Here is a 24,744-nt window from a genome sequence, read left to right as displayed (position 1 = left end):
CGGTTGCACCTCCTGGGAGTGGGAGAGAGGGGAGGGTCCCCTCTGGGTGGGGTGAGCAGCTCCCCTAGATTGGCAGCCCTGCCTTGGCAGTTCCTCCACCAGCCCAAACCCCTCAGGCCACATTTTCTCTCTGGACTTTTGTGTTCTCACTGCTTTTCCCCTCCCCTCCCCCAGGGGAGGCCTTGGCGTCTGTGAGAGTCCTCTCCCACCCAGAGAGAGGCGTGAGGGTGCCCCTCCCCATGCGGCTGCCAAACCACGCCAAAGCCTTCCCTGGCTGGGGAGGGCTTCCTGGAGGAGGAAGGCTGGGCTTGGATGAGCTCTGTGGCCCTGTGTTCCAAAGGGAAGGGGGTGGGGTGGGGTGGGCCCCTTCTGGACAGTTTCCCGGGGGCTGTAAGAAGGGACACCGCCTGCAGTGAGGCACAGGCAGATGTCACTCCCGTGGCCGGAGTAAATCTATGGTCCAGCCAGGGTAAGTTCCACCCCGACACTGCAGGCTTCCTCAGAGCATCCACCAGCCCTCACCCAGGCCTGTACGTTCTCCACTGGAGCGTGGACACCCTGGACACAAGCAGACGTCCAGACTCCTGGGTTATGGACGTCCCCTTCTGCCTCCCTCTGGGCTGCTCTGTGCACCGGTGCTCACTTTTACTGGGCGAGTTAGTGGGTGAAGAAGGAGGTCCAGGAGAAGCGGGTGGGGAGAAACTGCTTCTGCCAGATCCCCCGCTTTTAGGGAGCAGGGCAGGCATGGTGCCCTCTGCTTCCACCTGGTGGCCGGCGGGAGCAGTGCCGCCTCCCACCTCCTGAGGCCCCTCACCCCTGCCCTCTCTGGGCAGATGGACACACTGAGCCCTTCCCCTTCCCTGTGCAAGCTCTCTCCCTCTGGAAACTACAACTCCCTACCTCCTCCTCCCCGTGGCTCCGGTGGGTCTCCTAAGAGAGTCTGCTTGCTCTGGGGCAGCCCAGCGGCCCAGCGGCCCAGGACCAGCTAGGGGTGGGAGTGGAGGCTGGCAGTCTCCTCGGCCACCGGCTGCCTCCCCCAGGTGCTCTGTGCTGAGCAACCTGGGTCCTTTCGGCCTGGAGAACAGCATTTTCTGCTGTAGGCGGTTCTGCACTTGGGTGGGGCCCGAGCTGTCTCCAGCTCCCGGGGGTCCTGGGCCTCACCTTCTCCATCTCTGCAGACTGTCCACAGGCACCCAGGACCCTCTCCTTCTTCCCTCACTGCCATGATTGACCAGTTCTCTCAGCTGCCGCAGATCCCCTGGCTTTACACTCTGCTCTGGCCTGGGGACTGCAGGAGGCAGCGGTCTACAACAGTTCCTTCCTGACAGCCTCTTCCAGGCCTGGCACCGAGTCCAGCCTCTGTGGCCCCTGCATCCAAAGGGACCTGGATGGGGTGGGTTGGGGCTGGAGGGAACAGAGCTGCAGGGAAAGGGACTTCAGGGCCAGCTGCACAGCTCATGGGAACCCACTCATCTTGGGTCCACAGCATGGGGAGAGGGCAGCAATCTGACTCATGCACCCAGAGCACTGATTCAGTGTGTGTGTGTGTGTGTGTGTGCGCGCGCGCGCATAAGCGCTCATGTGTGTGTAAATAGTAGGTGTGGGGTTAGAACTTGGGGTGTTTTCATCACATCTCCTGGGCTGTCTGGGTGTTAAACTGGTAGCCCAACCTAGCAGCTCTGATTTGTTTGGCCAGTATGGCATTAAAAAAATCTTTTAAAGTGAGTGCCTTTAGGCATTGCACATTTGGCCACAGGCTCCACCACTCCCTATTACCCATTTCAGACCTTTTCATATGTTCATGTCTGACGGCATCTGAATTCATAACCTATGCCCTAGGGGAGGAACCCAGAACCCTGGCTTGAGCAGAAGGGGGAACCGCAGGCCCACGGCCTCCGGAGTCCTGGTGCCTGGGAAGGGGTAGTCACTGGACAGCCATCAGGTATTTGGAGGAAGGAAGCCAGGAATGGGTTTTGGGGAAAATACAATCACATAGTCAAAGGCTAGAGCTCAGCTCACTGGAAACCTGCACCTTGTCCTCCAATGGCAGGGGTGCAGAAGGAGCTCCCTGCGTGAACCTTGCAGCCCACTTCCACCTGCTCTCCCGTCAAGGCCCTGGGGGCCAGCCTCCAAGATGGCCCGGTGAGCACAGGGACGTGGAATGGTGAGTGACTTCTGCGGTGGGTCTTGGAGGCACCGAGGCTTCTGCCTTGGTCTCTGGGATCACTGGCTGCAGGGACACGTTCTGTGGACACTCAGGCAGCCCAGTGGAGAGGCCCCCGTGGAGCGAGCTGAGGCTCCGGCTGAGAGCCACCTCGAGTGTAAGCATATGGAAGTGGGTCCCATGGCCTGGTCGAGTCTCCTGATGACCGAGGGCCTGGGGTCACTGGCTGTGACTCATGAGGGGCCCTGAGTGGGACGCCCAGCCAGGTGGGCCCTGAATTCCCGACCCAAGTGACAGGTAATGACTGTGCTGTTGTCTTAAGTTCGCCGAGTGTTGGAGTAATTTGTTAGTAGCTAATACAGGACTGTGGCCCCAACGACAAGAATCGCCCTCTTCGACGGCCTGGGAAGGGGCGGCCTTGCTGCTGTCCTTCCTGCCGGAGCCCCTGGCCTTCCTCCGCCTCCTCATGACCCCTGACCCCGGCCTTGCCCTCTTCGGCCTGTGCTGGGGCAGGTGAGGCTGCCTGCTCCCTGATGACCCGGCTTCCCTGCAGGTTTAGCTGCTCAGGGAAGTAACAAGGGCAGGTTGGCCCTGATAGGGGTGAGAAGCATGTTAACCACCCGTCAGGAAGACGGTGGGGGCTGACGAGGGCCAGGCCACAGGTCAGGTGGGCTGAGGCTGGCTGGTGCCAGGGGCCCTGCGTGCCAGCATTTTCTGTCTCCAGTCTGACCTCCAGCCAGCACGGTCAGGTCACTTGCTCCTGTGGTCTGAGGGCCCCTCCAGTCATGTAACTGGCTCAGGAGGCGAGCACAGAGTTGCCAGGTGATGCTACAGAGAGGGAGAGGGGAGCCCTTGATGGGCAGCCGGGTTCCCTCTGCAGGGTCAGTGCCCAACCCCACTGCTGTAGCGAGAATTCGGCCAGGACTCCTGATGCAACTTCTTCCTGAGGCTTGCTGTGCCCACATGCTCTCTCCGGAAGGCTCGGCCCTGAGGCCACAACGCCAGCCATCCCTGGTGACTAGCACTGGACAAGCCCCTCGCAGGAGACTCAGGCTCCCAGCCGCAGGAGTAAGTACAGGTGGCTGCTCTGGCCTCCGCAGTGCAGGTGGTCTGGGTCTACTGTCCTGAGGACGCTGGGGACGAGGACAGAGGGTGGCCAGAGCAGGCCAGCGGGGCAGAGGAGGAACGGCCCCTCACCAGCTGCAGGCCTGTCCTCTGAATTAGTTCTGATGCTTCCCACCTCTTGATTCTTCAGGACTTTTTAGCAGATAATCAGGCCGTCGGGAAATACTGCTGATTTATTTCTCCAGTTATCTCTCCTTCCCTTTTCGCCTTGTCTTCCTTCAGTTGGTAACTAGAAGGAGTGGGAGCACACGCCCGTGCCTTCTTCTCAGTTCGAAAGGAACTCTAACGCTCACCGCTACTGGAGGGTGGCTGGTGTAGATTTCTGGTGGGTACCAGTCATTAGGCTGTGAAGTTTTCTCCTCTTCCAAGGCTGCTGTTTTTTAAAAATTAAGAATAAGTGTTGAATTTTATTGATTGCTTTTTCTGCATCTCTCAAGATGCTCATTCTGTTTTTTTCCTTTAATCTTTAAAGTAGGGAATGATATTAATAGATTTTTCTTTTTAAATTTAAAAAAAATTGTATACAATTTTTAAAGGTTTCTTTCCAATTACAGTTATTACAAAACATTGGCTATATTCCCTGTATTGTACTCGATTTGTCTAAATTGAACCGTCTTTTAAATGCTGGGACAGACTAATTTGGTCGTGGTGGAAGAAGCTTTTGCTGTTCAGTGCTAGATTCAGTATGTCAACGTGTTGCTTAGGGCTTTGCATTTATGCTCATAGTGAGTGGCCTATGGTTTTTGTTCTCATATTGTCCTTGTCTGGTTTAGTTTTTGTTTTTACAGGACTCATGAAAAGGAGTTTGGGAAGTTTCTTTTTCTCTTCTCTGAAAGAGTTAACAATGAGGCGGGAAGCCCCATAAAAAGACCGGCAGAACCCCCAGGCAGGGCCACTACTTTCCTGCCAGCACCATCCGGTTCCCTGGCCCGGAGCCTCTATCTCATTTTTTGGCTTACTTACCCTAAAATTCTATTGGTTCCCTGAGCTCACTTCTGATTGGTTATTTCCTTCACTCCCGATTGGTTATTACTCTCACTTCTGATTGGTCCACTTCCCTAACTTCTGATTGGTCCATTTGTAGTACTTTAGGTGCATGGAGCTCAATCCTGATTGGTCTATTTCTCTCACTCCTGATTGGTTATTTCTCTCACTCCTGATTGGTCTATTTCTACAAAGCTTGTTCCTAGTTGGTCAACTTTTGTTATACTTTATTTGCATATGATGTTGCAACTTGTAAACTGGCAGTCTATAAAGCCTGTGTAAAGGCGCAGGTGGGGTTTAGAGCTTGGAGTGTTAACTCTTGGGCCTGCTGGGGTAATAACCCTGCGTTCTCGAACTCCGCGAGTGCTGCCTGGTCTCTCGCCTGGGCGCAGGTTGCTGTCACAACTGAGCTGTAACACATTTTTCCGCAACAGCAAGAGGTCGGAACTCTGTTCCTTGAATGCATAGTAGAATTTTGCAAAACTGTCCGGCCCAGTGTTGTTTTTGAGGGGGGATGGTTGATAGATTGTTAACGACATATTCAGATTTCTGTAGGGCTGTCTGTCTCAGATGGCCTGCTTGTTCTTCCGCAAGTTTGGGAAGATATTTTTCTAGGATAGTGTTTGTCCTGCCAAGGTTTTCAAACTTACTGTCATAGGTTTGTATTTTATTTGTAGTGTTGCCTCTACTTAAAAAATGTCTCCAAGGCATAGTGAAGCCCCCTTTCTTCGCCCTCAGGTCTTTTTTCTCTTTCTTGATCGTCTCAGCAGAGCTTTGTCAGTTTACTAGCCACTCCTTAGAACTGACTTGGGGCTTTTGTGAGACGTGCCATTGTGCGTGTGTTTTCTGTTTCATTATGTCTGTTTTGGTCTCTGTTGTTTCCTTACTCCTGCTTACTGTGGGATTATTACCTTGTCCATTTTGTAACTTCTTAAACAGTCCCCTTATCGGTAAAAGGAAGCAAGTGGGCTGACAAACTGTTACCGACCTGGGTTCTTGGACTCCTTAATCAATAAACATTTGTTTGTGAGGCCAGAAGAGGAATTCAGGCAAGGCTGTGCTGGGGCTCCAGGGAGCGGAGGGAGACAAGTAACAAGTGCCCTGCTCGTGCCCGGGGCAGGCGGTGGGGAGCTGGTCCCTTAAATGAGGTGGCGTAGGGGCTGTGAGGTCCATGGCAGAGGGGTTCCTTAGGTGGTCTGCCGGCCCCCTTGGTGGCGCCGTGTGCAGGGATCATGCCCGGTACCCGGATTTTGCTTTCAGCACCTCAGAAGTGGCAGTTTTGGTCTTTTTGTATCTTATTGTTCGTGATTTGCCCCAACTGTGAATGCATGCAGTTATTTTAGTCTCTTTTAGTTGTTTTGGTGTTCTGTTGCTGGAGGAAACATTTGTGCAGGTGCAAACACTGCAGCAAAGGGCCCAGGTCCCAGCCTGTCTCATGACCTGTCTGCTTCCAAGTCTGACACTGAGGGGCTCTGTGACTCCCCGTGACAGTGTACAAGGCTCCCTCATGCCCGCCTTCTATTCCCCTGTGGGCTCGGGGAGGGAGTCTGCTTCCCACCCAGATGCCGTGGAACAGAAGGAAACTGGGGGCTCCCCGGGGGGCAGCAGGTCTGTCCAGGGAGGTTGGGAATGTGGGAACAGGAGTCAGCTCTCCTGGTGGTCCCCTTCCCTGCTGCTGGTTCCCACAACTTTTCCAGAGCTTGCCTTGAGGTTTTAGGGTCATGGGAGCAGGAAGTACTGAGGTGCTAGGGCTTGGCTAGTGGGGTTAGGGCGTCTGGTTCTCTAGGGAAAGAAGCCACCAGACCTGTCAGGGGGATGGGAGGAGGGGCTGAAGAAAGAGTTCCATCCCTCCCCCCATCTCCTGAGCCCAGTTCCCTCATCCTCCGGCCAGAATGGAATTTTCCTGGTAGGACCAGTTCTGACTCCAGGCTGGGGCATGGGGCTGATCCCTGTCTGGGCCCAGCTGCCTTCCTGGGAAGGGGAGGGGTGCAGATAAGACTCCAGGCCACAGGGCTCAGGCTGGGCCTCACCTCCTCCCTGCGGGAGGGCATGTCTCCCCCCCCCCCCCACCGCCCTGGGAAGGGTCTCTCCAGGCCATGCTGTGCCCTGGGACAGGAGCTCTTTGGAGAGCCTTCTTCCCTGGCACCCTGATCTGTGTCATCAGTCCTGGCTGCCAGGTCCTCCACAGGGTCACCTGGGGTCAGAGGAGAGGGAATGAGCGGGAGGTGCGTGGAGCAAATGACGGGACCCACTGTCAGGCAGCAGACAGCTTGCAAAGTAGCGTGGAGGCCAAAGAGGAGGAGACGAGCTTGGCAGTGGCAGAGCCAGGGGAGCCAGGGGACCCAGCAGGCATCCCTCCGGAGCAGTGACCACGAGCAGTCGGTTGGGGAACGGTGGGCCCACGAGAGCAGCCCGGGTGTCTCACGGCCGAGGCCTTAGCCTGCACCTCCTGCCCTAAATCACCTCTGTCCCAATGCTTTCCTTCGAGCATCAGTGGGTGTCCACGTATGGTGATTGGTGGTGACTTCTGGAAAGCAGTGGTCAATCAGCCACGTCTGTCAAGGCAGGGAAAGCAGTGCGGCCCACAGCGACGTCTGCCAGCCCGGCTGGAGGAGAAATCAGCTCATGCTGACGTGTGAAGGTTGTCAGCCTCAGGACTGGGTGCTAGTAGGCCATGGGTTTCATCCCGTAATTATTCTAAATGGCAAACCTGAGTCTGCTTGGAGCAGGGAGACAGGGAGGAGGGGGACAGTGGGGCCTGCATGTGGACCGGACCCCGGACTGGCCTCCTGCCCAGCAGAAGCTGCTCCCAACAGCAGCTGCCTGGTGCCAGGGGAGCTCTCCTCACTGCTGGGCTTGTCTCCTGGGCTCTGCTCTGATGCCCGGCCCTCAGCGCTGCCCCCACCCACTGCCCACTCCCAACTCACTTCCTTTCCCGAGATCACGGTGACCATCTGTCCTGGGTTTTCTACGAGAGGCCTAATTTTATTATTTCCTCAATTAAGGTGGTTTTAAGTGTTAGTAAGAATTTTTGTGTAAGTAACCGTATGCATTGGGAAACACAAGGCAGTTTCTGCCTCCTTCCATGCCTTGAGGTGGTTTCTGAGCTGCTTGCCCACCTTCAGACCCAACCTTGACCTTGTGGGATTTGCCTCCTCAGAGAGGCCTTCCCTGACTGCTCTGACACAGCCCCACCCCATCACCTCCACTGCACCACCATCCGCTGTGTGAAGAGTTGGTCCATTGTGTGTTTTTGATGGCACCACCCAGCGTGAACCCCTGGAGAGCAGGCACTTTGCTGGACCCATCGGCGCACCTCCCCCGCACCTGGACCACCACCGGGTGCACCCCCGGCACTGGGTGTTTGTGAGCCTGTTGAATTTTCCCGATTCTAGTGCTGGCACCTTCTGGCCGATTCATCTCAGCCAGACACCTGCAAATCCTGGGCCCCCTTGTTGGAAACATTCTAAGTCAACGGCTGATGAGTTTGAGCTTCCTGCATCTGAAGGGTCACTGCAAGGGAGAGGCCCTGACCATCACTCTCCAGCCCTCTGGTGGGTAGATCCAGAGGGCCTGGGACACCAGAGGATGTCTCCTTTTCTCACCGGAGAGCCAGCCCCTCCCTCTAGATGGCCTCAGAGGCTAAAAGACTTGGAGAATGCTGCCCCTGTCCCCGGCCCATGTCCCCAGAAAGACAGCAGAATTTGGCCCCAGGCCCTCTCCCAGGCCTGCCCTCAGGGGTGCTCTCAAGGGGCCAGTCCTCAGCTTCCTGGGTCAGAGAGTTCCCAGGATGGGACAGGTCAGAGCTGGCTCCAGGCTTCTCCTGGAATTTCTCGTTTTTGGGAAAAGGGCGAGGTCATGTTCCTTTCACAGATAGTGGGGCCCAGCCGGGACGCTGTCTGGGTTTCTAGGTGTTCAGAGCTCTGGTCACCAGGAGAGCCAGATACCCTCAGCAGGTGTCCCTGGGCCAGTCGTCCTGGCCAGCTGCTTCGCTCCCGGGATGCTGTGGCTTTGCTGTTGGGCTTTCTTCTCTCCCCTGCGGGAGTGGTCACTCTGGGGCAGACCCATGCCTGGTCTGCACATGCCCGTGGTGTGAGTGTTGGCCCAAGCTCCCTGTGTCTCTCTCCAGCCCAGATTTCAGTCTTCTCTCCTGCATCACAGCCTTGCAGGCCTCTGCAGGATCTTGGCTTCCTTCTGGCTCCGGCAGGGGACCTGGCACACTGTGGGCTCCGTGAATGTTTGCTCCATTTTGCTCTGTGGCTCCGTGACTTTTCCTGACAATGGCTCTGTGGCTCCGTGACTTTTCCTGACAATGTTCCCCCAATCCTTTGACTGGATCCCTTCCCCCCTCAACTTCAGGAAGAGTGCACCCCTGGGGCTGTCAAACTAGACCGTGTGATCTGAAAGTCAGACTTCAGAGCTGCCGTCTGGTGGAAGTCACCTGAGGCTGATGACCAAACGTGGTCAGTGGGACCCCCCCCACATACCCTCTCCCTCCATCTCAGAAAGCTAAGCAGGGCAGGTGGGGTCCCAGGCCCCTTGACCCTCCCTCGGCTGGGGTGCGCGTTGGCCGTCGTGGTGCTGCCTCCTCCAAAGCTGCTCCTGGTCTTCACTGGGACTTCTCTTGACTGGCTAGAAGGGGGCGGGTGTGTGTGTGTGTGTGTCGCTAGGGTCACTCCCTGGCCCGGCACCCCAGCTGTGACCCGGTGGCTCCCGGCGCCTAGCCCCGCTTGCTTAAGGTGGGGCTCCCTAACTGTGACACGGGGTGGCATGGAAGGGGTGACATCCCTGTGGCCAGAGGAGACCCAGCCAGTGCCCCCGGCCCCTGTGGTCTCACCAAGATTTGATTTGAGGAGGCCCCCGCTTTGGGAGAACAAAAGAAAGAGAGCTGACACAGTTTGCTCAAGTGACATATTTCAATATAATCTCTAAACTCTATGAATTGAACAGATAAAATACCTCTGGGCTATTTTGTTACAAAATATTTGCCATTTGGATTAGTCGCTGGGTGCAGCCGCCCTGCCTTTCCCTAGCGCGGTTTCTCTCCCACAGGTGACGGGGCGTGTGCGGGCGGAGGGGTGCCGCAAGGATGTATGTACAGCAGGACACAGGTACAGACGGACCGATGGTTATCAGGGAAGCCTATTGGCACAAAGAGACATCTGGCAGGCTGTGGGGGTTGCTGGGGGGTCAGGGGCCCAGGGCCGAGCATGTGGTGCCTTTGCACATAGGCAGCCGGGTTCCCAGGACCAGCTGCCCTGCAGGGTCTCGCTCCAGCTCTGGAGGTGGGCTGGCCCCAAAGTGGGTGGAAAGCTAGTTCCATCTCCCACTCCTGATTCTGGAGTTGGGGCCAAATGGATAAAACTGGGAGGCGGCTCAGTCCCTGAAGTAAGGCCTGGAGGGCTGACAGATTGGGGCCATCTCGGGGTGACCAGGCATGTACCAGGAGGCTGTGTCTGGGGCTCAGTCAGCGCTCCACTGCCCCCTCGGCCTGAGGAGGGCAGGAGGGCTCGGGAGCATCGCCAGCTGGGCCCTCGGGGAGGATGGAGGCCCTGATGTGGCCCCTGCCACGGGGAGGGCAGGAGGCTCATCCCAGCTGTCTAAGGGTGAGGCTCTGGGGACAGGGACAGAGGAGGGTCCCAACCTTAGCCTGTTGGCTGATCGAGGGGGGAGGTTACAGGTGCTGGGACCCTTGCTTCCCCTAGCCGTGGGGAGGGCCAGGGGCACCCTGTCCCAGGCCTTCGGGGATTAAAAGCCCCTTGCAGCTCAGGACTGGCTCCATGTGCTGCTGAGTGCAGGCTGGTCTGCTGCCTAGGCCAGGACTCCCGGTGCTGTGGGGGGGATCCGGGGCAGCCGCTGCAGTGATGGGGGTGGGAGGGGAAGCCCCCACCTGGAGAAGGGCGCTGAGATGCCCCAGCGTCCGGGCCCTCAGAGAGAGGTTCTGTGCACGCGCCAGCCCAGGGACCCTGATGGCCCCAGTCTGGAAAGTCTGGGCTTTGGCAGAGTGGAAAGAGGGCACTGTCAGCTGGCCACAGCGTGTGAACAGGGGACGGGGGACTCCGCTTGCTCAGCAGCCTGGCACCCAGGGTCCCTGCCATAAACACCTAGCCACGCGTAGCCCCTCTTTCTGCATAGCTCCCAGCCCTGCTGCCGGCCCGTAGCTCCACTCTGCTCCCAGCCCTGCATCTGAGACTCACCCCCCCACCCCACAACTCCACTTCCTCCTGCACCCCCACCCTGCTGCCCAGGCCGAGGGCACTGCGTGTGTGAACCCACGGGTCAGCCGCTCCTTTCCGAAAGGCCCTGATTGGAGTGACCCTGTTACAGAAAAGACACGGGAGAGGGGCCAGAGCAACAAGGACTTGGGGGGGGGGTGCGGGGAGATGGGCTGGGAGCCACCACGGGAGGTGGTGGCAAACTGGTCACACGGTACAGACACCCGGCTGACACAGACAGGGCCAGAAATAAACTCGCTGAGTGACATCATAATGACGTCTGGCGATCACTCAGATACACACGAAACTAGGTCACCTGGGACCTCTGGGAGGAGGAGGCATCCAAGCCTCCTGACGGCCCCAGGGACTGTGGCGGGGGTGGGGGTGGGGGTGGGGTGCAGAGAGCAGATTCACTCTGGACCAATGTTCACTTCCATCTCTTGGGACATCTTGGACCTGGGCTCCTAGTGGGAGGGGATCTTAACAAAGGACAGCAGCAAACTGTTGGCTCAGGACCAGAGAAGGGTCCAGCCTGGCTTGGAAGAGACAGTCCCTGAAAGGGCCGTGCTTGGGGCCGGCCAGGGCACCCACCCTGGGGTCTTTGAGGCCGGGCTGCCTAGGCTCTGTGGCGGGAGGGGGCTGCACAGAGGTTGGCTCTGATTCTGCTGGGTCCCAGGGAGGACAGTGAGCCCTGCTTGGCTCTCCTTTGCAGTTTTGAAGGTTTTAGCCACCCTGACTGGAGGCAAGCCTGGGGCCTTGCAGGGGAGGTGGGAGGGGGAGGACTTAAAGGCCTCAGGGCTGGTTTGGGATGGCGGCAGGGGGCAGGCAAAGGCCTCTGGAGCACCTGCTTCTCCTGCCCCTTCTGCATCCCAGTCCCTCCTGGGGACCGTGGAAGTCACTCAGGAGGGCGCCCTGACTTGTGGGAATCCTGTGTCTGCTGGCTGCGTGGGCCTGGGCGGACCCCCCACCTCGCCTGTTTCTGCTTCTGCGCTTGGTTGGACCTGGCTCTCACATGTGGGTGTGTATCTCTGCCCTGGGTGCGCTTCGCCGTGGCTGGCATTATTTGGAGCTAGAGAGCAAGAAACTCTTAACATGTGCGTTTTGTAGATACATGACCTCATGATTCCAGGGCTCTGCTGAACTGGCTGAGAGAGCTGAGGGGCACCCCCTTCCCCCCGCCTTTCTTGACGCTCTCCTGAAGTCTCGCAGCCCTGGGCAGGCTGGGCCCCAGCTCCTGAGAATGCAGGAGAAGGCCGTGAGGAGGGGGAGGCTGTGGTCAGGACGGCCAACGTCCCTGGGGATACGGCTCCTCAGACTGCTGGGCCTGCGGGGGCAGGGGCAGCAAAGCCCCGTCCACACACTCCCACCCGACCTGGCCGTCCAGGGACCCAGGGCCAACTGTTGCCCACCCAGTGTGGCACCTAGTGCTGGGCCAGTGAACCAGACCACCTCTGTCCAAGGCTCGGGTGCTGGTCACCCAGCCCCCCGATGCCTGCCTGCCCGGCCTGAGGCCTGGGGCCCAGGGCCCGGGGCCCAACAGACTTGGCCTGGAAGCTGGCTAGGCCCTTGGCTCCTGTGTCCCTTGTCCATGGTCCAAGTGGCCAGAATGGTGGTGGGGGAAGAGGAGGCCCGGCGTGCCTGGCTGTGTAGGGCCCCAGGGGAGTGAGGGGTGTCTGCAGATTCGGGGGGAGGCCTGCTCAGCTGAGTGAGGGAAGCCGGGGCCAGGCAACCAGGTGCCAGGGGGCGGGGTTCTCTTTCCAGAACGACAGTGATGGGTGACCAGGAACACAGTGTGCCGGGCGTGGGGAGCAGCAGGTGAAGGGGCAGTGGGGGCTGCTGGCTGCATCCCAGGTCCTGGGGCAGCAGCGTGGCGGAGAGCGTTCGGGGGCAGAGGCTACACCAGGCTCCTGGAGCCACTGGAGCAGCGGCGCCGGTGCAGCAGGGAGCCGGGCGGGCAGAACTGGTGAGGGTGGTTGTAGGGGGGCGGAGGCGGGGGCAGTGGGGGCTGATGGATGACCTTGACCGGGGAGCCCGGGCCACCCAGGGGCGTGGAGCCGCAGGAGTCAGAGGAGGACGCTGCGTAGCAGGAGAGAGCCTGGCTCAGCAGGGGCTCCATGCGGGCCAAGCAGGGCTTGTCCAGGACGATGACCTTGACAATCTGCTGGCACTGCACCAGGGTCCCGGGGGGTGTGGGCGGCGGCAGAGGCAGCGGCAGGGGCTGCTCCCTCAAGGGGCTAGGCTGCAGGTCTGGTGCCGGCGCTCCCCTCTCGGCCCCCAGCCCGGGGTTGTGCTGGGACGTTTGAAGCCTGTTGTGAATTGACACCTAGTTTAGAAACAGCCAGAGAAGCGTGAAATGTTACAAGACTAATTCCCAGCTGCTAGGACTGGCCGCCCTGGGCCTCCCTTCCCCCCTTGCCCGGCTCCTGCGCCTGGAGGGGCTCTCAGCCCTCACCCTGGCCCACTCCCATCTCCCCACCACCCGGGGGCACCTGGGAGCAGGCAGAGGCCAGAAGCTGCTGTGTCCTGCCCCAGCCCGTGCAGCCTGGCTCTCTGGGCCTGGGTCCCATCTGTGAAATGGGCGGTTGGACCAATGGACTCAGGTTCTGCAGTCTGACCCCATGGACCTGCTGGACGTCCCTGGGAGAGCCCCCACCTGCTTCCCCACCAACCTTGAGCTGGAAAAGCAGGAAGAGCAGGGGTAGCGGTCTCTGTGCCCTCCCTGCCTCTTAGGGGTATGCTGGGGGCAAAGGGAGACTAGACACAGGGACGGAGTCAGGCATCTCAGTCTCGCAAGCCCCTCACCTCCCACCAGCTTTGTTATCGTCGCTGTGGAATCACAAAGGCGACCCCAAGGGGTGATCTGGAACTGCCTGTCCTACCAGCCTCCCCGGGGCCGTGCCCACACCCTCCAGAGCAGCCAAGGCCAGAATCAGGTACCCAGCTGCCTTCTGATCCAACCTGGGTCCTGGAGAACTTCGCCCAGCCACAGGAGGGTTTCCCAGAAAGGACTCTAATCTTTACCTCCTGGGTCGGGCATGAGGAGGTAGCCCCGCCCTCAGCCCATGGAGGTCACTGTGAACTGGCCTGGCCTCCTGCTAGTGGAGGAAGTGGGGGATTTTGGAAGGAGAGGGGTTTAATTCCTCGTCCCTCCAGCTCCCCAGCCTATCAATGTGACACACGTCCCCTCCTGACACCTGTGCCCTGTGGGGGTGGTTGAGGCCCTTCTCTCTGAGGATGTGTCCTACTGTCCTTGGGTACCCCCACCCAGGCCTGCTGCTTAGGGGATGGGGGTGGGGGGTTGGGGATTGAGGCCACAGGGGAGGGGACCATAGGGCCAGGCCTAGACCAGGATGGCCCTGCCCCAAACTATCCTGCAGCCCTAAACAGCAGACCCTGACCCTATTTACCAGCAAAAGGTGCAATTTCAGGGATGCCCCTGTCCTGGACACCAGAATTCCCCCGTGGCCTGCTGGCCCTCCAGCACCATTCCCGGCCTGCCCGTTCGGTCCTCACACGCCCCTCCCACCAGGCTCTGCAAGCTGCAGGCTTTCCTCTCTGTTCTCAACCTCCAACCTCAAAAGCATTTCTAGGCCTGAACTTCCCCCCAAACAACAGAGCCCCAGAGCCCCCCAGTGCCCTGCTGAGACATGGGTCCACTTTCCTCTTGGGGAGCCCTCTGTGGCCCTCATTCAGACAGAAGGCTTCCGTCCACCACTGCTGGAGGGGACGGCTCCCTTCCCCCCCTGCTGGTACTGAGTCCTTCCCCAGGAGAAGGTGGCCTGCGGCAGTGGGGGCAGGCCTTCTGCTCTCTCTCAGACTTGACGGCTGCCCCTCCCCAGGCAAATGCTGAGCTCCATGTGGCCCCAGCTCTGGCTCATCCTGTACCTCCTCTTCCCCTCCCTCTTTGTGGTTCCCCCTCCCCTGTCTGCACCTCCCTCGCCCCACCAACCCCTTATCTTTAATGGTCAGTAAGTGAAAAGCAGGAGGTGACAGCAAGACCTCATTCTGACCCCTTCTCACCTCCATGCTGATGGAAGAGAGAGAGAGAGAGAGAGAGACAGAGAGAGAGAGAGAGAGAGAGGGAGGGAGGATGGAACATGAGCAGCGGTCACAGCTCAGACAAGCTGGAGAAGCGCCTGCCAGCAGGCGGCCAGGCAATGACGGAGGGGGTGGAGGACGCAGGAGCTGGGGTCCAGCTGAGAGGCGGGGTGGCAAGGCTGCCCTCTGTGCAGGGAGCAGAGGCTGGCAGGGCCCTGGGACTAGCTGGGGCAGCAGCCTTGCAGACAGCCACACGGCCCTCTGGGCAGGGGAGGAGGGGAGAAGGACCTCAGTCACTGTCCTCCCTGGGCAGTGGGCTCAGGCACGGGCGGGGCTGGTAGAAGCAACCAGAGGGCTGGTAAGATCATTGAGTGTTTATCTGCAAGGCTGGAGAACGGGCAGCTGCGGGAAGATGGGGGGAGGAGGGGCAGGGGATGGAATACCCACCCTGGGGGGCTTGTCAGCTGCTGGGGCAGGAAGCTCCTCTGTGTGAAGGTGCCCCCTCCAGGTGTGTTGGGGGTGGGGGCCGTGGGGAGAGAGAGAAGCAGCTGGACTCCCCTGGGGTGTCCCAGGCTTCCCCGAGCTTAGTCAGGCTGGGGGACAGGGCTCCTCCCTCAGAGCCCTAAGTGGGGGCTCCTCCAGCTTGGAGTGGGGGCTGGGAAAGGAGGTGTCTGTGAACTTCGAGGGTCCCTGGAGGCCTGGCAGAACGGAGTGAGGTGCTCCCCGGGGTTCCAGGGGAGCCAGTGGGGAGGGCGGGGCCCAGCAGGGCTTGCGTGTCCTCCTCCCAGGTGACACTCGGGGGCCTGGCGGGGACCAGCTGCTGTTGCTACTTCTCCAGTCCCTTCCCTCCAAGTGGACAGTCTTCAGATGCAGCAGCTCCCCCAGGAAAAGCCCTAAGACAACCCAGCCCCTCTCTCCCTGTTTCCTCCACCCCGTGGCCAGCTTTCCAGATGGACCAGCTGCTCTGGGCAGAAACTGTACCCTCCCAGCGGCCCCAGCTCTCCAGTCTCCACCTTCCCTCAGAGGCATCGGGAGGGCGGGGTCTGCCCCGCAGTGATGTGGTCACTTGGGGACTGGATGTAAGAGGTGGTCCTCTGGAGGGTGGGAGGACTGGGGTCTCTGACACCGATGTGCGGGGGTGCGGACTGGTAGGATGTGGTGTGGCAGGGATGTGCTAGAGGTGCCCTGGGCTTTCTCTGCACGGGTTAGTCTGGGAGCTCGGCCTGGGGAGCTGGGCTGGGGCCGGCAGGCTGGGGAGTGACAGAGGGCACTGCGGCTTAAGTAGGGGCTGGAAGAGTGGCATTACCCATGCTAGCAGTAACTTTTAATTGTATCTCTTGAAATTGGTAAAATGGTGAGTCGGGCTGGGGAGGCATTGATTAAAACCTGAGAAGAGAAACAACAGAGACAGTGAGAAGAGGGGAGGGGCACAGACTCACTCACCTGGGCAACCAGGCCTCCACTCACCTCCACCGTGCTCTCCGCTGCCTTCTCCCCCGGGGCCGCTTCCCTTTTGGCTTTGAATGCAAAGAGCACAGGGCTCACTCTCCACCCATCCTGGCATGACCCCTTCCTCCCCAGCCCCGCACCCCCAGCCAAGCACCCCTGCAATTCAAAGGGCGGGCAGGGGACTCCAGATACCCCACCACTCCTGCCTGAGACGCAGCCCCGCAGCCCCAGGGGGCAGTGGGCTGGGTGTCTGAGCCCAGTTCTGCTACTTAGTAGCTGCATGACCCTGGGCAAGACGCTACACCTCTCTGGGCCCTACCGGCTGTAAGGTCACTGGTGTTTTTCCTTGCTGGGCATTGTTGAGCCTCCTTTACCCATGGTCAGAGCGCCCTGGCAGACTATGCGGGCTGGTTATGGGGAGGCCGTAGAACAAAAGGGGGCTCCTGCTCCTCGAGGGAGGGGCTGTGCTCCTTTCCTGTTCCTGCTCCTTAGCTGAGCGGCGAGGCTTCCGTGAGCTGCACTCACCACAGGGCCTGCCATCACTAAGGGCTCAGTGATTACGCTTTCTGACCCACCTGGCACAGCACCAAGGACCTTGCGGACCCCTGGGGACAGCTTGATGACTATTTCCAGCTCAGGCACCCCTGGCTCCCCCGTCTCACAGCGGGCATCCCAAAGCGGTGGATGGGATGCAGCGGTGGGGGGCTCTGATTTCTCACACCCCAGGGGAAGGCGCCATACCCGCGCTGTGCCTGCCCCCCTGTTGATGGACAAGGCCCTAAAGATACCCATTGCGGCCTGGCTGAGGGCTGCAACTTCCACGGGAGGCCGGCTGGGATGTGGGATGCAGGGAGGGGGGGCGGGTGTCCGGGAATCATTCACGGCTGAGGTTTGACTCTTGCGTTTAAACAGCTGTGAAAACAAGCATGTTCTGTGACCTTATAGAAATGAAGGGCCACTGAAAACAAGGCCGGTGGTGCATTACAAACGCGCGGTGGCAGGTCAATCCCATGCACAGAGGGGACACCACAGGGAGGGTCTCCGTGCAGCTAAAAGAGCCCTGCGTCTTGCTTGGAAAAGGACTCTCATCTCCCAGCTGGTGTGACCAGTCCTGTGAGGCTGTCACAGCCTTGCGGCACCATGGCAGTAACTGGGGGTTTGGGACCAGCAGGGAGCCCAGCTCCAGCTGGTGTCTTGCTGGGACCCTGGCATCCCAGGGCTTAGCACGGGGCACACAGCAGGCACTCAGTAAGTGCTCATTAAATGGAAGAATAAGTGACTGAATCAACTTCTTCATGAAGAGTTCTGGATGGTTCGCTGGGGTTTTGCTGGGATGGGATTTAATTCTCATGTCACCTCTCCTATTTCTATCTTATTGGGGGCAGGTGGGGTGGGTGTGGACAGACCTCTCCCCATCTCCTTGCAGGTGGCGGGGAGGTGAGGGGCCAGAGGGGGAAGGTGGGGGGGGGCAGTGGGAGAGAGGAAGCAGAATGTGGCCAAACGCGGTATGAAATCTGAAGCTGGCTCGGCCCCGTCTGGAGTGAAAAACTCCATTGGAAGAAACCATTTGAGAAATCAGGGACAAGGCTCATCTGGGTTTCGGGAGGGACCCTGGCCTGGGATTAGGAAGTGCTGGTGGCTTATTAGAAGGTCTTGATGGGGCAGCTCAAGATTTCAGGCCCTTCCGGCCACCCTCCTTCCTGCCTTGCTCCTGGCCGTAGACACAGTGTTCTTCCTCGTGTGGTTTCCCTTTACACACCTCTGACCACCCAGCGAACCGGCAGTCTTCAGAGAGCCCAGCTGTGGAGGGCGGAAGGCCTTGCACTGGGCAGGGCCTCCGGGCTCTCAGCCTGATGCCTCCACGGGGACCGTGGGCACCAGTGCACTCTGTAAGGGGACACGTTTCTCTCTCCTTAGCCCTCACTCCCACTGCTGAGGCCCCAGGAGGTGTTCGGCTGTGGGACTGAGCATTTCCCTCACCCGAGTTCCCCAGGAACCCAAGCCCGCGAGCAGTGAGTGGCCTCCAAGCGCTGCAGGCCTGGGGTCTGGAACTCACCTGTGGGCGATCCCTGTTTCGACGGTGGGTCCACCTGGGCTCCACCTGCCTTGAAGGAGAGCGTCTTCGCCCCCTGCTGCTTCTCCAGCTCCCCTGGGAAACCGAGAGTCTCATGAATGGAGAGAAACCCTGACGTCCAGCACACAGAGGTGAGGGGCGGAACGAGGAGAGAGCGGGGGGAAGGGGGGGCTCCAGGACACAGGCCTCAGAGTCTGGCACCCACTTCATGGCAGGTCCCATGCCCGCTGGAACCTCTTCTGTTTACAGGGATGGTAGCCCCTGCTTGGGTGCCGAAGAGGAGGTGAGAGAGGTGGATACGAGGGAGGTGAACACCTGGGTCTGCAGCTTGGCTCTGTTGCTGCCTGGCTGTGTGGCTTTAGGCAGGTTACTTAACCTCTCTGTGCCTCCCTTGCGGGGACTGAAGTGTCCACTTCAAAGCATCATTAAGAGGATCCCATGAGGAAATAGACTAAGGCACTTAGAACAAGGCCCGGCTTGCGGCCAGAGCTCATGAATACTAGCTCCCATGACGACATGTAGGCATCCCTTGCCGCCCGGCTGCCCACCGCGCCTGCTTGCCCGGCTCCCTGGGGGGGAGGCCCCCGCATCTGTCTGGCTACCCAGCTTTAATTCCTCTCACTGGACTGTAAACCTGTCCCTACCTGTCTTCTGTCCGAGGTACTAGGGAACAGCCAGTCCCCTCCGTGGAGATTTGACGGTCATAATTAAATCCCCCCTCAGCTTCACTTTTCCAGGAGACAGATCTCAAGTTCCTCTTATTAAAGCCAGTCTCTTGGGTCCCATTTTCTGCCTCTCCAGTCGCCTGTCAGCCAGGGACACTGGCCTGCAAATCCCCCAGACTAGAAGCATTCGCACTGACTGCCTGAATCACACCATCGATCAATACTGAACACTTTTACTGAACTGAGAGTCGTTCCTCTTCCCCCCGGAGGGGCCGTCTCGGCTTCAGAGGAATTAGCGTTGTAATTACAGGCAAGGGATTCGAGGAACTTGGGTGCGAATCTTGTTTGGTCGCTGACTGCAGGAATTTGGACAACTTCCTTAAGTCCTGTTAGACTCAGTTTCCTCGTTGGTAACCTGAGGATAACGCTCCTCACCTCATGGAAGAGATGTGGCCCGAGTTAAATGACACAGTAGGCCTGGCAGTCAGCCCAGGGCCGGGCGTGTAGTAAATGCTCGATTAATGGGACCTGTTGCTGCTTTTCCCTTTTTCCCACTTCCTTTCCTTCCCGCCTCCCTGACCAGGCCCTCGCCTCCCCTCCTTTCTCCCCTTTCTCTGCATCTGAAGAACAGGGGCAGATGTGAGCAGGAAGGCTGTTCACCCTCGACATACAGACTCGGCGTTATCTACTCCTGGGGCTCGGAGGGGCGGGACGCCCTGCTCCGGGCTGACGGGGGAGGCGTGCCTCCTCCAGCAGTGCTGGCGCCTGCCCGTGGCGCCGTGCTCCGGGGCTGTGCGGACCCACCTGTGACATTCTGGCCGTGAGAGAGTGGGGCCATTTCGGGGCGTGTCCTTGAGAACGTTTGAGATCAGCAGCCGAGGTGGCATTGAGAAGAGTCTGCCTGTGACCCCCCTGAACTCCAGTAGCCAGTGGAGAGCAGCAAGGGGCTTTACATCGCCCCCACCCCTGCACCAGGCAGTCATGAGTCCATTACATGGTCTGGTCTGCTGGGTTTTTGTTTTAACCCAATTTCGTTGTTTTCTTAGGAAATTATAAATGGAAACTATTCTCTCATTTTCAGAGTAGAAAGTACACGAACTTCAGGATCAGACTTAAATGCAAGTGCCGAGTCCTCTGCTGTGAGCAGCTGACACACTGCCTGGCCCACAGGGGGGCCCCCCTGCAGACAGCGATTCCTCAGCACCGCCCTGTCGGGCCCGCCCCCACCCCCCTCCACATTCGGGACGCCCACTGCCTCTCCTACTGCCTGATGGGTTTATATCCGTTTAGAAACATGTTTCAACTAAGTGGCCATCGAAGGCAGACCTGGAATCTATCTGTATTTTCTGTTTTAGTTTCTGGATCCTTTCTTACTTAATTTTCCTTTAAAGGCTCTGAAGCGGCTGCTTTCGTGTGAACCTGGACTGGATCCGGGGAGAGGGCTGTTCAGGGAGCTTCGGTGGGAAGAGACATGCAGGGGCCTGGGCCTCCAGCCTCTCGGGCTGGCTGGCTCGCAGGTCCTGGTCTTCTCCTCAAAGCCAGCCGAGTTCCGCGTTCCAAGGGCCTGCATGCCGCCCCAGGGCCTGGCTGCATGGGCACACACACGTGCACGCTCTCGTGTGTCTCTTCTTAATCGTGCAGCACCCACATCAGCCGTGATGGTGCAGTGGGGCGGGGGCGGGGGGGCAGGAGGGCAGGAGGGCAGGAGGGGCCTCGCTCACCTGCGCTTACTCTGAAGTGCACAGGGAGTGTGTGTCTACAAGCACCCTGCTCCTGCTGACAGAAGCCTGACTGCCCAGAGGGTCTGGGGTGATCCCATCCTTACACTCTATCCGGATCTGCTCCAGCTCCGTCACCTCCGCGATGGACTCCTTCAGGTCCTCCACAAACTTCTGCATCTCGTCCAAGCCCAGGGCGCAGAAATGCAGCACCTGCTTCTTCTCGGAGCCCGAGAGCGGGATCACCAGCGTGATGCCATGAGAGTAATCTGGAAACCAGACCCCAGGCCCCCAGGGGCCGTGAGCAGCTGCAGGTCCCTGCGCCCTCCCTCGTCCCCTCCCCCCTCTGCGCATCCCTGGCGACCAAGACTTACACTCGTTCTCGAAGAGGTGGAACTGCATGCCCAGCAGGCCCACGGACTTGCAGAAGGTGTACGTGGCGGAGCTCTTCTTCTTGGGGCAAAGTTTGAGAATCTGTCCAAGAGAGGGAGACAGGCGTGCGCTGACAGGTGTGCGCTCACACAAACATGCATGACACACCTGGAGGAGTGAATGCCCGGGGCTCTTGTGAACACAAGTAAACACATATATACACACATGTACATATGTACACACACAATATCAAAATATGGTTTTTACTGCACAAAAACCTCCATTTTTGTGCACTTAGAGGCCAGTCCACACTTCCTGCCCTGGTTTGTACGCCCCACCTGGCCTGGTCCCTGCCTTACCCTGCCTTTATGTTCAGGCCGTGCTGTCCTTTCTGTAGCTAGAACAGGGCAGGCTGGGTCCCACCGCAGGGCCTTTGCACCTGCTATTTCCTTCCACAACTGTCCCTTCTTGCAGCTTCTTGCATGGCTGGGTTACTCTCACTACTTAGATCTTAACTCAAATGCTGCCCCTTAGAGATTCCTTCCCTGACCATCCTATCTAACAAGCCAACAAAACCAAAAGAATCCACCTAACACCAGTTACTCCACCCGATCAGAGTGCTGGTGTCTTCACAGCACCTTCCCCCAGTTTGCTGTCCCCTTGTTAGTTTTCTGTATTTCCTATCTCCCTTCCCCACTGACATGAAAGGTCTGCTAGCAGTTGCGCAACACAAATGTGTCCTTGGCACCTTCTGAGCTGGGCTCTGGGGACACAGGAGGGGGCACAGGAGAGGACGGAGGGAGCTCCGCCCTTGGGATGCTTGGATCCCCAGGGTGTAACTCAATGGATTAATCAATAACCCATAATAAGCAAAAAAAGAAAAAAAAGGAAAAAGGAGAAGGAAGAAGGAGAAGGAAGAGAAGGAGGAGGGGGAGGAGGGGGAGGAGGGGGAGGAGGAGAACTGGATATAAAAGGTAACTGCAGAAGCTGGTATGTGTTTTGACGGTAAAGTAGGGTAAGGACTAGACCGTGAGTGGACAGGCCACCTGGGAGGTGGGCCGGGAGGGCGCTGGACCGAATGAGAGGGAGGGAGGGGGTTGTGCAAGGTCTGGGGAGCTTCTTAGCAGCAGAAGGAGCAGCAAGATCAAGGCCTGGGGTGGACGGAGCCCAGCAGGGGAGGCAGCAGCTGGGGCAGGGGGCAGGCAGTGGGGGAGAGGCGTGGAGGGAGGTGAGGTCTGTGGGCGGGCGGGGCTGACTCCACTGCTCTGTGGACGTGGACCTCAGGTGGGGATGGTTAGATTTGGGACAGTTTTAGAGGGAGTGTGGGTATGATTCCTGGATGGAGAGGATGTTGGGTAGGAGGGAAAGAGACACCAGAGCCTGCTCACCACTGCTTCCCGCACTTAGAACAATGCCTGGCACGTAGCTGACAGTCATTAAAAATGTGTTGAATGGATACCTGTGTTCAAAGAGCAAAGGACCCAAACCCCTCAGACGTGCACGTGGACAGACACACGCAGGCACACAGGCCAGCATCCCCCAGGACCAGGGACGGTGTGGGTCCCACTCAGGCCCACTGCGCCCTGGACCCTCCCCGCCCCAGGTTTCCCATAATGAGGCAACGGCAGATGCTCTGGGATCGAGTTCATTTCCACCCGGACTGGGGAACCGTGAACAGATAACTTAACCTCTCTGTGCCTCGGCTTCCTAACTTACAGAGTAGCGATGGTCCCACCTGCCCGGGCTACCTCACACCCCACTTTATATGGGAAAGTCAGCCCCCAGGCAGACAGCATTCGGGCACGGTCCCTGCGCCCCCAGCCCTCCTGGCGTCCCCCGCTCACCACCAGCAGGTCGTTGAAGAGGAACACCTCCCTCTGATGCGCGGCCTGCTTCTGCAGCTTGTTCACGTCCGTCACCTCGAAGAGCCGGCTGCAGCAGACCAGGCGGCGGTGGGGCACCGACAGCACCTGGGGGAGGCAGGGCGCTCAGCAGGGGGGTGGTTGCAGAGGTCGGCCCACCCCCCCCCACCCCCGGCACCTGCTTTCCAGAAGAGCGAGGCCGGCCCAGGTCGACCTAGCCCCCCTCTCTCCTCCCCCAGCTCTTTCCCCTTCTTCATGTGCTTTAGGGAGCCGGCCTGGGCCAGAGGGGTTCGTGACACTGGAGGAGGTGAGGACGTGAGAGGAAATTGAAAAGAGCCTTGGATTGTTCACATCCGGTCACTGTGAACCCTTTTCCCTCCAAGGGCACCCCCACATCCTGGGCTGCTGCCCACAGGACGGGTCTCGGCCCTCTTCTCTGCTGCACCCCTAAACACAGTGTGCAAGAGGGAGGGGTCACGGGGACCCCGCAAATCTGCACCAGTGACACAACCTGATCCAGGGGTGTCTGCAAACCTGACAGAGGCTACGACCTCAGCACTAAAGGCTCTGGGCAGAAGAGGCCACCCCCACATGCCTGGGCGGAGGAGTCCAGCCGCAGGCAAGGCCCCCGAACTGCCCCCTGAGCTGGCAGTTTGGGGAGGAGGAACTGGAGAGCAGAACCCTTATATTTATGATATAAAATGCCTCTGTGGACACAGGAGCAGAGCAGTGACCCATGGAGAATGCTCCCTTAAAAACCACTGCAGACTCAGAACATCCTGCAAACTGCCACCCAGGCCACAACTCAGGGGCCCCCCAGTGGTCTGGGACCCCCCAGGCTAGAGCCTGCTTCAGCCTGTTCCCTGCCTTCTGCTCAGGAGGACCATCCAGGATGCCCAGGACCCAGCCCAGCCCAAACCTCCCTGTCTGGCCATCCAGGTGCTTCCACCCTAGAGCACTGGCCAGTCTTTCCCAGCGTCTGACTGCAGTCTCTCCTGCTGCAGGAGCTGGTAGCGGGACAATGAGGAAACCAGGCAAGTGGAAGGAAGCGGGTGCAGAGCCCGGCACACAGCAGGCACTCAGTAACGGGAAGTGAGCAAGTAGGGGGCAGTGTTCCTGAAAAGGGAGGGGGATGCCAGGAAGAAAGAAAGGGACAGAGATGGGGGTGGGGGTGGGGGTGGGCTTCGGGGCCTCAGGGAGGGGAAGCCACCCCTCTCCCCACTTCTGGGGTGAGCGCTGCCCCCTGGTGGGCACTTACTGTCTTCATGCCCACAATGGACTTCTCCACCTTGGTGACGTACGTGACGTGGTCCTCGTTGGACCTGAGCTCCTTCTGCTGAATCCTCTCAGTAGATGCCGACTACCAGCTCCCTGGGGATGTCGGCGCCATCGTCCACACCTGTGCACGTGGAGTGGGAAGGGGAGGGGTGTCAGGGGCCGGCAGCCAGAGAGGGGAAGCCCCCTATCTGACCCGAAGGGTGGCCTTGATTCTGCCCTGACCCTGCTCCAAAGCCTTCAATGGCTGGCTCTCCATACCCGCTAAATTAGGGACAAACTCCCTAGCCAGGCACCCGAGCAACCGTAATACTGCCCAGCGCACACCCCCGGCCTCGCCTCCTGCTGTCCCAGACCCAGAGCCCCCACTCCCATCTCCCAGGCCTCCTGCCTCCTGTTCCTGCCTTCACTCCTGCCCTAGTTCTAGAACTCCTGTTCTAGTCTTAACAGTCCCCTGCCCCACCCCCGCCCCTCCACCCCGCAGTGTCCTGTCTTCTCAGGCTCCCCACTCCCTTCCTGCAGGGAGTGTGGAGCCCCATGATCACTTGCTGAATGGTGACAAGATCCTCCCCAACTGGGAGCACCGGTGAGGGGGTGACACATTAAGCGAAGGCGAGCAGGGCGGCCCCATGGTGGCGGTGCCCACTCACAGCGACGACCAGACTCCAGTGACAAAGAAGAGCCGCAGGAAACATACCAACGTGAAAACAACTTTCCCCGGGAGGTAGACACAGAGGCAGTTTTTAAAAAAGTCTTCCTTCTACGTCTTTCTTGAATGATTATACACTTCTCTCTCTTTTTTT

The 24,744-nt window shown here is 59.0% G+C and overlaps 1 protein-coding gene across 1 annotated transcript in view; it reads right to left on the bottom strand.

The window, feature by feature from the left end:
• Window positions 1-9,175: 9,175 nt before the first annotated feature.
• The window catches only part of IQSEC3 (IQ motif and Sec7 domain ArfGEF 3), an 82,141-nt gene continuing 66,572 nt past the window's right edge, over window positions 9,176-24,744 (bottom strand). Inside the window, 8 exon segments of the mRNA XM_032472988.1 lie at window positions 9,176-12,811; window positions 15,994-16,043; window positions 18,032-18,124; window positions 20,540-20,701; window positions 20,807-20,906; window positions 22,649-22,774; window positions 23,925-24,014; window positions 24,016-24,065. Coding sequence (XP_032328879.1) covers window positions 12,383-12,811; window positions 15,994-16,043; window positions 18,032-18,124; window positions 20,540-20,701; window positions 20,807-20,906; window positions 22,649-22,774; window positions 23,925-24,014; window positions 24,016-24,065 — 1,100 coding nt within the window. The 3' untranslated portion in view covers window positions 9,176-12,382.

The sequence above is a fragment of the Camelus ferus genome, chromosome 34 (assembly GCF_009834535.1).
Source record: "Camelus ferus isolate YT-003-E chromosome 34, BCGSAC_Cfer_1.0, whole genome shotgun sequence".
In the NCBI taxonomy this organism is placed as follows: Eukaryota; Metazoa; Chordata; class Mammalia; order Artiodactyla; family Camelidae; genus Camelus; species Camelus ferus.
The sequence above is the reverse complement of the archived record's forward strand: the minus strand, read 5'-3'. Positions and strand labels throughout refer to the sequence as shown.